General features: G+C 45.7%; 1 protein-coding gene across 1 annotated transcript in view; it reads left to right on the top strand.

Annotated features, from left to right (window-relative positions):
- The window catches only part of LOC147625109 (uncharacterized), a 29014-nt gene extending 16993 nt beyond the window's left edge, over nucleotides 1-12021 (top strand). Inside the window, exons 3-14 of the mRNA XM_086818372.1 lie at nucleotides 3852-3970; nucleotides 4078-4184; nucleotides 7994-8081; nucleotides 8308-9427; nucleotides 9574-9628; nucleotides 9711-9792; nucleotides 10009-10089; nucleotides 10220-10321; nucleotides 10483-10541; nucleotides 10708-10846; nucleotides 11043-11101; nucleotides 11672-12021. Coding sequence (XP_086674498.1) covers nucleotides 3852-3970; nucleotides 4078-4184; nucleotides 7994-8081; nucleotides 8308-9427; nucleotides 9574-9628; nucleotides 9711-9792; nucleotides 10009-10089; nucleotides 10220-10321; nucleotides 10483-10541; nucleotides 10708-10846; nucleotides 11043-11101; nucleotides 11672-11738 — 2078 coding nt within the window. The 3' untranslated portion in view covers nucleotides 11739-12021. The remainder of the gene's footprint in view (nucleotides 1-3851; nucleotides 3971-4077; nucleotides 4185-7993; nucleotides 8082-8307; nucleotides 9428-9573; nucleotides 9629-9710; nucleotides 9793-10008; nucleotides 10090-10219; nucleotides 10322-10482; nucleotides 10542-10707; nucleotides 10847-11042; nucleotides 11102-11671) is intronic.
- Nucleotides 12022-13111: the final 1090 nt, after the last annotated feature.

Genomic DNA, 13111 nt, shown 5'->3' with positions numbered 1-13111 from the left:
TGAAAGGGGACGGGGCCTGTTCCCCGCTCAATGTGGTGTACTGTGCAAGATCCTCATTTCCTTTTCTCTCCCCTCTCTCTTTATATTTTTATCTCTTGGGACACGTGGTTGAGTCTGTCATCACTGCACGCCCTGCTGGGCTTACAGTTTAAGTTCTAGGTTCAGAAGGCAACATTCTAGTGGGATTTCATTGTCTCCCCTCTTTTAGGGTGTGACATGATTCTCGGGATCTAGTGGTTCTGATAGTATGCACCCATTCCTAATTGGAGGCAGGACAATTTCACTATTGTTTAAGGTTTTCTTGAGCCCATCATAATTCCTGGGGATAGGAGCATTCCTCGAATACCACTTATTTCCCACATTTAGGCCCAATGAGCCATAAGAAAAGGAGAAAAGTGTGCGTTGATTTATGTCCGCTCTCAGTCTAATGCTGTTCAGACAACACCCGCATTGGAGCAACAGCGGCGGATGGTTGGTCTCCAGGACACTATGTTGCGAGACGACCTCCCATCCAATCTCCCACCCAATAGACCTGAGGACCATCACATAGAGTTGGTTCTTGGTTCAGAGCCCCTCCAGCAAATTCCCCACCGTCTTTCAAAGGCATTGGAGAGCGAGCTGGAGTAGCAGTTATCCCAACTACTCCGGGTTGGATTTATCCGGCCTTCCTCCCTGCTCCCATCCTTTTTGTCCAAAAGAAGAATAAGACCGCATGCGTATGTGTGGATTACAGGGCGCTAAACAAGCTAATAGTTAAGAATAGATTCCGCATGTCCAGAATAGAGTACATCCTAGAGCGACTCAATGGTGCTAAATTTTTCTCTAAGATAGATCTTAAGAGTGGCTACCATCAGGTTCGGATCTTTGAGGCCAACATTCCAAAAACCGCCTTTAGGGCCGAACTAGGCCACTATGAGTTTGTGGTGATGCCTTTTGGACTCACCAATGCACCATCGACATTCAACAAAATGATGTCTTGGGTTTTTGGGGATCTCATCGGCAAATGTGTCTTCATCTTTTTAGATGACATCCTCATCTTCTCAGGGACTGCAACGCGCAGCATGAGCAAGATATGGCAAAGGTTTTACAACTCTTGCAAGACAACGAGTTGTTTATCAATGCCAAGAAAAGTGAGTCGCATTCCAAGGGCCAGGACAGCCAAGGGGAATTGTGAAGCCAAGGTGAAGGTCAAGAGTCAGATCAGAAGATTTACAGAATTTGTGTTATTCATCATTCTAATAAAGAAAATACACCATCCGTGGTGGGGGCCCTACTGAGGCTATTTGGGACCCAATATTGCGTCCGACTCTCTCTCTCTCTCTCTCTCTCTCTCTCTCTCTCTCTCTCTCTCTCTCTTTCTGCACATGTCTCTCTATCTTGTCCGTTATCTTAGTCACGAAAGATTGCTGAATTCTGTCCATTGAAGATCCGATTTTACTCATCAAGCTTCCACATGTTACATTGGTATCAGAGCCTTCTCCTTCAAGTGTGAACTTTGAAGATTCAGCTAGAAAACTAGAAAAAAAGAATGATTCCTTTTTTTTTCGCTTGTGTGGTTAGTTTCTAGACTCCGAAGGACCACCCCTTTTGGTGTCACTCCTGTCCCTCGAAGGACGGTTGGTTTTTAGCCTTTGGAAAGTCTCCCACATGCATAGTGGATGGTTTTGTTACGGCACGGTTGCAACTATGGTGCCATCTAGCGAAAAACGCTTCAGTTCTGTGTATCGCGATGGGGCTCTGCCGCATCATGCGATGTGCCAAACTGCAGTGAGTTGAACTCTGAGCCCTAGAAAATGGGTATCGGTGATTTTACCCGGCTAGCCAATGAGGGCTGCTTGGAGCAAATCCCGAATCTGTTTGCACGCGGGGCGGCTCCCTATGATCTTGGAAACTTGGGAAGAAGACACAAGGGGGGCAATAGCTGGAAGCCAAGAGCTGGAGGTCTGCTCCGAAAAAATGGCAAGTGGCCGGCCTCGGTAGGGGATGGAGCGGCTGCCACGGAGTCCTCTTGAAAGGGTAAGGACGAGAGAACTCTTGCCGAAAGAAAAACAACCCTAGCGCAACGCCTATGCTGAGAAGATGCGGGAGAAGTGGGGGACTTTGTACGGAAAAGAAAACTAGGGCGGAAGGAAGGGCAAGGGTTGGAGGAGAGCTCGAAGGGGCGAGATGAGGCAGAGGGGCGGGACAGCACGGAGGAGGGCGCGAAGAGACAGGGAGGCGGGCAGCACGAGGGAGAGGTGGAGACAGGAGTGCAGAGGGAAAAGGGGGTGGGGGGCGGTGTGCAAAGAAGAGGAGGAAAGCAGAATGGCGCATAGAAGGATGGACTGGGGGGGCGGCACAGAGGAAGGCGGGCTGTGCAGGGGAGACCCGGGGTGTGACGCACAGGAGGATGGGCGGAAATGGAAAACAAAGGCAGGGGAGGTGGAGACGAAAAAGGGAAGGGTAGAAGGGAAAGGTGACGGCGATGGCGAGGACAGAGGGGGAAGTGGAGGTGCAGGCTTTCTAATGGGGGGAGCTTCGGCTCGCTCGCTTTGCACGGAATAGTTTTGTATTATGGGGACTTAGTCTCGCGGGTAGTCCTGGTTGACCCCAATAGTACTGTGGATCTAAAGCCATAACCCCCCATACTACGTCGCCGATGTAAATTGAAGCTCCTATGGGCGGTCCAGAACTCGAGATCTAGGGACAGAGAGAGAGAAAGAAAGAAATAAAGAAAGTTCTTTTAAGGTCTACAAAAGACCAGAGAGTCTATGGGACCAAAAGTGTTACAATTTGTCCATGAAGTGACGGAATTTTAAAAAAACATGTGAAAAAAAAAACCCAACTAGAGCTTAGAGAAGAAATAATAGCCATGTAAGTGCCACTGGTACAATGTGTGTGTGTGTGAGAGAGAGAGAGAGAGAGAAAAAGAAAGAAAGATTTTATTAACGTCTTCCAAAAGACCGAACTCGGCCTATGAGACAAATCAGTGTACCTGTGTGGGGTATCCTCTGTCATCCCAACAAAATGAAAAAGTACTGAACAAAAAAAACTGAATCTAGGTTTGCAATAAGTACAATGAGTGGGGGAGGTGATGGAGCTCTACTACTAGGAGAATGCAAAGCTATATGCATGGAGTATACAATCATGATATGCAACCTAGCTAGCTCCATCCTGTACCATACTTAGCTCCATCCTGTACCATATTGGGGGTATTGAATGGTATACATCAAAGAAGGGGGTGTCCACAGCTCCCTGAAGAACATGCCTTGGTCTGCTCTCTGAAGCGAGCCAGTCGCTCCGCACCCTCTCTGTGAAATTGAGCTCTGATGTCTGTCATCTCTCTCTGGTATAGGCGTGGTGTCCGAAAGCCAGGTGTCCTCTGTCTCCTGTGGGCTCTGAGTGTCTCTACTCTCTGGAGAGTAATTCCCTACTGTGTAGGGGCTGGGAGTGGGGTGGATCTCTGAAAAAATGTAGTAATCTGTGTCTGTCGTCCCCCCTTTGGAGCTGTCTGAGCCTGTAATGATGTCTCTCTGTGACGTTGTATGACTAGAATGAATGTCCCTAGTATGCGCTGGTCTACTGCCTCAAAGATCTGGCGTAGGGAATGTGGCTCTCTGAATAAAATGGGATATCTCTCTCTGATGGCTGTATATGCTCTGCATCTGCATGCATAATGCCCCTCACTCTCCACCTCCTCTCTGCACAATCTGCATACCCTCTCCTCTCGGGGGATCCGTGCTGCTCTGCCAGTCTCGATCTCCAATCGATGTGATGAGACTCTAAGCTGACCAATAGCTACTTTTTGTTTTCCATGCATGTGTCTTGATGTAAAATCATGTAATTTGAAGTGTTTGTTTAAACACATGCAGGTAATGTGTTGCTCCTTCGCAACAATATAAACCTGGGTTCAGAAATCACAGAAGTACCCTTGTCCATCCTGCTATCTTTGGTAGCAGAGTGTCTTCTTGATTGCAACACCAACATAGAGGTAGTAACTGGCTATTTTTGTGTTTTAAGATTTGGATTGGTACCTTAGATTTTCTCTAAGCTTCATGATTGCATGCTATTAATACATGGGCTTTTGGGTGGACACAGAATAGAGATGAAGACTACATGTGTAATCAACGGCAAAACATATCTGATGCGATTTCAATGCTTCACAGCCTTGCAACTGGTTTGAACGTCAATGTTCGTTTCAGAGAGTAAGTCTGTACCTCATTGAATGGTCATATTCTTTCTTCATGCCCAGTTTTTTGATTTTTTAGGCCGGAGCAATATCCTGGAACGGATTTCTTGCTGTTTCTTTCAATTGTTCTTACTGGCATAGGGGTTCACACCAGGCTCCTAATTTAGAGCTCCTTATTTCAAGTCACATTACCGCACTTCTGGATAATATGTGGTTGGCTGGACCATTTCATTTGATTTCATCTCTCGAATGGAAGGAAAATGTGATGAGCCTCCCTCTGTGGGTTTAGTGGCCTTCGTGGCTTTCATCCCATCTTTGAGTTGTGACATTTGGAGGAAAAGGCCATGCATTTTTGGTCTTGGCTACTAGCCCAAAACTTTCTAGAATGAGCAATGGTGCTGGTGTGGCTTTTTTTGGTGTGTTTTGGTTGGCATCTAATAAAAGGAAAGAACTCTATGACTGCCATGCTTGTGGATGATTGGAATGTGTGTCCCACTTGGTTGGACACGTGCATGAGTTTTAACAATAAGGCTTCAAGTCTGACGAGTAACTGTGTCAGCTTTCAGAGCGCAGGAATTGTTTTGTCGCAAAACCATGAAAGAGTGGTGAGGAAACACAAAACAAGCAGGGAAATGTAGTAGGAACGTTGGAAGAAGAGAGAGTGAGCAAGCAGGCGTACATGAGAGCTCTGCAGGAGCAAGAGGAGGGGAGGGTGAGAAGCAGCCCTCTCAACAGCATAGTGATTGTGCAGGGCCAACCCAAGGTGACAGGAGCAGCAGCTGGGTTGCTCATGAGAGGCTGCCAGGAGCAGTAGCAGGTGCTTGAGCCTAGCAAAGAAGAGTTAGGAGAAAATGAGGTGAAGCAGAGCTCGAGGATCCCAGATGGTTTACACAATGCAGTGAGAGGCAATGCAAGCAGCCAAGGAGAGGCAGGAGAAAAACAGGCAGGTTACAGTGCAGTGAGGGGCAGAGAGGGGAAAAATGACAGGAACAGAGCACCTTTGTTCTTGCATGTGTTAGGGCTTTCAATTTGTGATGTGAAGTGCTTTTTCTTATCGACAGTTGTAACCGGGGAAGCTTCGAGCACTTATGCTGGGGGCCTGACCTCATGTATCTTGGGGAGCTTTGAGCACAGGACTCACCAAATCCCTTGGAGATTGGCTTGCATTTAGATAGCTTCCTTCTGAGGCTCAAGAGAGAGGCCTGGCTGGGATCCGGGGTAGAGACAGACTCAGCCTCGACGTCGACTTTGCTATTCCTCAGGAGTGGCTGACCCCCTATCCCAGACCTGCTGACCGCCCCGCAGGCTGGGCATGTTTCCTAGGCATGATATTCTCTTGGCAGTTCACGGCGTGGGCTTTGCTCACTTTTTTGATTGGACCCCATGGCAGATTAGAGAGATCAAAGCCCCCTTTGGATGACTTCAGTGGATGCACCTTAAAGAGGGTGAGGGTGGTCAGATTTCAAGCACATGAGTGGTGACACATTGACCCCCCATTGGCCAAGGTGGCCAGGGAGAGACTCTGGCTTTTATGAATTTGGGAGAGTTGGCCCCTCATGCACCTTCAGTTGGACCCGGGGGAGTGGACTTGGCATGATCCTGCTGACAGGGTGAGGGTGAGGGTGGTCAGATTTCAAGCACATGAGTGGTGGCACATTGACCCCCCATTGGCCAAGGTGGCCAGGGAGAGACTCTGGCTTTTATGAATTTGGGAGAGTTGGCCCCTCATGCACCTTCAGTTGGACCCGGGGGAGTGGACTTGGCATGATCCTGCTGACAGGGAGGAGACGCTACCCGTTCTTCGCATACACCGCACGGCTAGGTCGCAGGATCCAGATGCCCGAGTTCGAGAGCACCCCGGTAGCAGCAACACCACATGGCAGTCATAGGGCCTCTCACTGTGGTTTCTCTTAGATTTTGGAAGAGGCTCTGGGACAGTTTTCGGTCTCGAAAGATCACCCTCTTTCTTTGGTTGTCGGCACACAGGAGTTTGGTGGTTGGCCATTGGCGGTTAACCAATTGCTTGTTCGAGGTGCAACCACCTTGAAGAGTCTTAGCGACATTGTCTTTGGGATTACCTGAAGGCTTAGCAGGTTTGGCAGTGGTTTCTCCGCATTTTCACGATGGACAGGACCTTGACCCGCATCATTTCATGGGGCTTTGTCGCTTGGGCCACTGAGGCTGAGTTTGTCATGGCTTAGAGGAGGAAGGTGGGGGGCTATCCCTTTAGGTCTCTCACCTTCGCATTTCGGCTGTACCAGTCCCAGCCCCATCTATTGATCATTGGACTCTGGGTTTGTGCCAGAGATGGGAGATTTGTAGCAGCATTGCAGCTTGGCACGTTTGGAGAGCTAGATGCAGCGAAGCCATTGAAGGCACCCACACTTCGCTTATGGAGCCCATTAGGAGCATTTGGCTTGACATCATTCATACCCTCTGTGGCCAGTGGGGGAATTTGCAGGGTGGCTCTAACTGCATGCGAAAGCGGCGAGGAGATTTCTTGAGGCTCTGGCGGCATGGCCCTTTTCTCACAGATAGAGGTGGTGAGCCCACTTGGCACTACAGACCACTTGTGAGGGGGAGGTTATTCTCTCCCCCTCCCCCTGTATGAGATAGCCTTCTCCTCATAGAGCGGCCAACCAGAGGAGAAGAGCATCTTTCTCCACCCCTTGATTCTTTGATCCTCGCCCTGCACATGGAGGCGAGTTTGTATCAAGCCCTTTGGGGTTGTATTTAGCCCTTCGTGGCTGTTTTTTGTTAACTAATAGAATGATCTTTTTCCTGGGAAAAAAAAAACTACAATTGTCATGTGTATCACATAGGAGAGTGCCCCATGGACATGGATCATGCTCACTGTGGGCTACCAACCAAAGGAAGAAAATGATCTACCTTGGCGGGAAGCTATCCGATAGCCTCCTAAGAAGTTGAAGAAGAAAAAAAGGGGGGTATATACCATGGGCCTGCTATATGAGTTGCAACAGGTGTGCTATTGATTGTGTAGTTGGGAGAATCCTGGGTGCTCTGGTTGGGCTGAGTTATGAGTTATCCTGTCAGTGCCACTCACCAAGGTATCAGTGAAGCTGGGCCAAGGGGCGGTTCTCCCACAGACACAGGCGCCATGAAGTGTCATCTGTGACCTTGAGAGGGGAGAGATCGATGTGCTGTAGATGATCGTGGAAGCCAACTATCTGTTCCCGCTATTTGGGGTGCCATAGTCCTCCGTTTGGGGGCTATTTGGGGGGAGGGTGTGGTGTGTTTGTACTGTAGATGGTTGTGGCTGCCCACCATGAAGATGAGTGGGGGGCGACTTTCCTTGGCTGTCGCAGGCATCAGAAGGGGTCCGCTGGCAGAGTCGACGTCGAGGCTAATGCTCCCCCCACCCTGGGGTCCTCCTGAAGTCCTGGAAGATGCTTTCTGCAAATTTTTCTTCAAAAGAGGTACCAAATTCACAAAGAGGAGCCTTTCAGAGAATCATTGAGTGAATATGGCCCAGCGACCACCACGAATAGGTGCATGGTTGTTGAATAAGTCCTTCCACGGCTCCCTCCCCCAGCTGGGGCTGTGGAGGATAATCTTGCTAGCAGGGTCTGCTGTGTATCATCGGATCTATGATGCCCAAGCCCCACCCTGGATGAGGACCCTCTGGGCTACCGTGGCCAGAGCCACCTGACCATCACCTCCTGATAAGCCGGCCTGTAAGAAATTTTTAAGTGGCTTTGTGATCTTTATAATAAGTTTGTTTGTTTGGGTCTTTGCTATATGTTCAAAGTTGTACACACAAAAAAGAAGCCATTTCTTGGCTAATGCTGTGATTTGGGTGTGCAGTATACATGATTTTGAGTTTACCCGTGAATGTGCAGTCTTTGAAGTCCTCAACATTGGACTTGTGCATGGCTGGTTATATGATCCTCAGGTGATTTATTTCTAACAGGACTTAAACTTTCTGAACATGTAGTTCAAGGATTTGTGCTGCAATAGAGGTTGGAAAGAAAGGGAGTGGATGTCTGGGCGCCCAGCGGGTGTTGGAGGGGGAAGAGAGAGAGAGAGGGAGAGAGAGAGAGAGAGAGAGAGTTTGATTGACTTGATTTTTTGAATACACAAGCACTTCAGGCTTATTTTACATTTTATTGTTCCTGCAGGATAAAGTAACAAGCAAAGTCATAGGAGAGAATTCTTACAATACTTTGGTCGAAAAGCTTGTGGCCTTACAAACTGACAAGGCAGAGGTTATTGACCTTGCTGCCGCCATAACAGATACTTTAGGGGTGCCCACTCCTTCAAGTGAAATCCTCATGAAGACAATTTCTTTTGAAGAACCACAGTTACTAGCATGTATAGACTCTAAACAACAATTAGGGGATGCAGAAGAAGCTTCTGCACTACTTCAAGCTTTGAAGGTTTCACAGGACGAATTTATCTGGCGAAGCAGCCAAGTTGCTGCACAGAATTCTGAGTATGGGAATGTTGAGGACAGACTTGGACTCATCAAAGAATTTACAATGAATATAGATGATGCAAATGTGACCTCATTGAACTCTGATGCTATAGGTAAAGATGGCAAAGAGGCAACTCATTCAAACCCTCATGCTTCTTTAGAGGGCCGTGATTTATGTGAACCTTTTGTCAAGGTAAGGGCAGATACTGAACAATTTAACCATGGACATGGACCTGTCACAGTAGGATCAGTTGAGATGGACCAGCAAATACACAGGAACAACCATGTGCTATTTGGAGTAGAAATGGAGGCTTTGTCAAACAGCCCTGACATTCACACACATAACAAAGAGACCATGGATTCAGGGCGCTTCAGAGACAGACAAACCTCTTCTCAGCAGCAGCTATTGATATTTGATGATACTGGATTCAGTGTATTCCTCTCTAAGGAAGAAGAGTTTCTTGAGATACAGACACCAGTGTTTCCTAAAAGTTGCCAGGTTTCTGCAGAAGAAGTGAGGGACGCATTGAAGGACCATAATGTTTTGATAGACCAGGATTGGCCAATGGATGAAACCAGGTCATTGAAATCTTCTGACTTTGGCATGGAGGCTGATGTAAGTACACATCTAAAGAGCTGTGAACCTTTATATGAAGGTGAGGCTGAGGCTGAGGCTGGAACAGTTGATAGGGAGCTTATGTATGAGGAAGAGGCTGTTCTAGTGGAGTGCACAGCCAGAAGGGAGCCTTTGGAAGATAATGCAGTATCAGAACCTTCTACTTCAAGAATGGAGAATGGAGGTCTTGGCATAGGAGTATCAGAGGGTAAGCTTTTGATGGAAGCCAAGTCAATGACGGAATGCTCTTGAAGTTCTGTAGACCTATAGCTACCATGACTTCATTTCGATGCGTCAGTCTGCTAGAGTTACTGATTTGGCTGATCAAACTAACTGTATGATTGCCTAATGCAGGGAAGATTATTGAACACTTTCTGAAGAGCAATGCAAATCAGCTGACCTACTTTGGGTCTGTACTTGTTTTATCCTTTCCATCTCCTGACTTTTTGCACCATGGTTAAAAAAAGCTTATTAAAGATGGTGTATGTCAGGCTTTTCCGTCTTCAGGAATGTCTAAAGGAGCAAGAGCTTTGTGTCTTTTTTCAAAACAATCATTTTAGCACAATGTTTAAGGTAAAGACAGCACTGTAAGCCATTACAAGTTTTGGTGTTTCAAGCATGGTCGTTGCATATGACTATTATCTTCCCTTTAGGAGAAACTTTTACAAGGTATACCAGAAGGGGAGGGGTTCTGGTTATGCTTGTTTTGTCAGCCCTGGTAGTCGGAGTTTTTTCTCATCTCAGAATTACTGGCCATGTCTGATACTGTTGTTTGGTTTATTGTTTTAGTACAAGGGGGATCTGTACCTGTTGGTCACAGATCAAGGCTATTTGATTCAACAAAATGTAGTCTGGGAGAAGCTAAATGAGGTATTTAGTCCACATCTTTCGACCTTAGCTTTGGTCATCTTATCCAAAGATCAGAACAAGAGGGGGGATTATTGATTAGAACACAAGGAAAAGGAGAGTTCATTGTAAAAACCTTGTTCTGTACTTGCAGGTTCATGGGGACTCTTTGTTCTTCACAGGAGACTTCACCCCATATTGTGAAGCCAAGATCGGCATTGGATGGGATGAGCAGAAGGCCATTGCTGCTACAGCGGTACTTCTAATCTGTTTCTTTTTGGAAATTTATTAAATAAGTTGTACGTTCTGCTTAACATTATTTGTCTGAAGGTGGCTGTACAAATGCTATTTAAAGCTCCCACTGTTCGTCTTGCAAAGGACTAAGGCGAAGATGTTTTTGTCTTTTTAACTCTTCAGGACTATCTTTCTTCTCATCAGAACAGTGTCATGGGAGCTCAAGAGACAGGTTTCCATGAGTATGTGTGGGATTTCTGTGCTGTCAATAAGTCCATATAGTAGCTCAACTGCCCGGAAAAAATTATTTTGAGAGAGAACAACGTTATTGTTTAATGTAGCATGCTTTCGTACCTGTAGGGTGTGCTTCCACACGAGGATAATCCCCTTTTTTCCCCGTTCATGCAGCTCTGACCTGCAGCTGGCGATGTCTCTCCAGCACCAGGAGTTTGAACAGGACCCACAAGCACAAACGGGGTCCTTGGCCTTGGCTTCTCCCCAGAATGCAGGACAGGCTGCCAAAGCAGATGGAAGTGGATTAGGTGTTGTAAGTTGAAGGGATAGATCTAACTTGTGTTAGGATTGTTGTAAGTCCACTGTTACCGTGCAGTCATCTTGTCGTGGGTACATCTACCTTGTGCTATGATTGTTCAGCTTGGCTGTGCTTGATCCAAATGGTTGACGATCAGTCTGATTCAAGTGTTTGGTTCTCTTGAACCCTTGTCTGTTTGTCTTCTTGCCAGGAACCCAAAAAGAGTAGTTACTCTGCAAAGCCAGAAGCAAAGACGAAGTGTGCGATCATGTAAGTTTGCCACTTTTGTAAGCAGCATTCATGAATGTTCATCCTTTGAAGTCCTTCCAGGCGTTTCATATACTGCCCTTCCAGGCTTTAAAATGCCCTCTTGTAAAAGACTCTTATAGCTTGATCTGTATGATTGCTGACAAAAGTCTTTCTGATAGGTTACACCAATTTTTCTTTTTACAAGTGAGTCATTGAGGCTACCAAGTTCAAGTCTCAATAGGCATGATTAGTTAGTGGAAGAATTTTGCCATGATAATCATTAATCAGAATGGAAATTAGGTGCAGCTCTCTCTCTCTCTCTCTCTCTCTCTCTCTCTCCCCCCCCCCCCCCCAGCTGGGCTGAGCAAATATGGTTTGTTTGGATGCTTCACACAGTCCTATGCCGAAAATTAAAGCCGAAATTGAATAGAAAGTGTTAAAGGCACATCCATGAATGTGAAAATATCTTAACAATTTTAATGTGCGGCCCTCTACATGCAAACCATGCATGTGTGCTTTTCTGCATGCTCGTATGTTGAAGTGCTTGCATGTTTGTTTAGGTAATATTTTCTAAAATCTAGGCATTTCAAGATGCAGGACAAGCCAACCTACAGACTCATTCACAGAGGAATCTGATCCTTGGTGTTCAGAAGACTAGAATGGGCCAAAGTAGTTCCATGTAACTTGGATAAAGGCTTGGAGGAGGTTGATGCTTTGTCAGATTGGTCACAAATGACAAGGGCATCTGAATAGTAGATATATGAGCTCACCAATTGATAATTGGAGCTTTGAATTGAACATCTGGTGTTGAATCGATTCTCATATTCATAATAGTTTTTTTGTAAAAAAATGCGAGAGGGTACTATCAAATGGCATCATTTCTAAAGAGTGATGTAGCGTGTTTTGTTTGGTTTTCTCTTTATTCTTTACAAAAAAGATGTAACAATTCACGAAATACTTTTGCTCAGCTTACACTCAACAAAGGGGGTATCAAATCTTGAATCCACCCAACAAAGGGGCCATCAAATCTTGAGTGGTACAAAATCCACCCAACAAAGGGGGACCATGGGAGTTCCAATACCACGTCAAAATCTTGAATTGGAGGTGCTCGAAGTGTGAATGAAGTACAACCATCAACCAAATTCTTCTCTTGCATCTTAAAGACATAAGAGTTGGTACCAAATAGTATGATATAACCTCACCAAAGAACAATTTAAGTGCAAACAAGATGGTGATAGGAGCACTATAACCGGACAAAAATTGGCTAGAAAATTGATATGCTCCTATAAATATACAAATTACATGCTAATCACAAGAAGATCAAGCCATAATGAGTTTAATGAGATGTGGGAAAATAACCCTAGCATTTTCTTCAATTTCTACACTTCCATGACCCTTAGGGAACAAGAGAGCACAAGATGCCAGCATATGTTCAATTTCATCGACGACTACAAGATTGTGCACGACCCAATGGTGCAAGCCATAATCAGATTCTTCAAGTATGCTAAAGACCATCTCCAGCACGTGAAGGGAACAATGTCCATAACTACATGCCCAATTGCATGGTGTTTGATTTAAAGATGGAACCAACTCCTCCACAAGTGATAAATAATCTCTAGAGGCTTACATTTTTTGCTAGACATTGTCTTATCATTTTTAAGGCCATGTTTGGGACACATTTCTAGTTGTACTTAATGTCGGCTTTGATTGATCAATTTTGAGGATGGAATTTGAGCTAGGAAGTGGGGTATGTTAATTGCCATGGTTCTATTCTTTTGTAATATGTTCTTATTTTTTGTAAGTGTAGTAACACTAATGTATTTTTATGCACTGAGTGCTTAATGACTAAGAGATAATGTGGGTATTCATGCTCTAAAGCATAAATCTATGGGTTGGAATCACCATGTAAGTAGTAGTTTTTTTCCTTTGGCACCTTAGACACATGGTCTTGGGTAGTGTAAGAAGGTGATCATGCATATGATACATTATGTTGAGATTTGAGGTAACATAGAGAAGAGAGAATTATCCCAC

The sequence above is a fragment of the Cibotium barometz genome, chromosome 24, assembly GCF_041138505.1.
Source record: "Cibotium barometz isolate CiBa-2024 chromosome 24, ASM4113850v1, whole genome shotgun sequence".
NCBI classification, from domain to species: Eukaryota; Viridiplantae; Streptophyta; class Polypodiopsida; order Cyatheales; family Cibotiaceae; genus Cibotium; species Cibotium barometz.
Note: the sequence above shows the minus strand (reverse complement) of the source record. Positions and strands in the feature narration are given on the sequence as shown.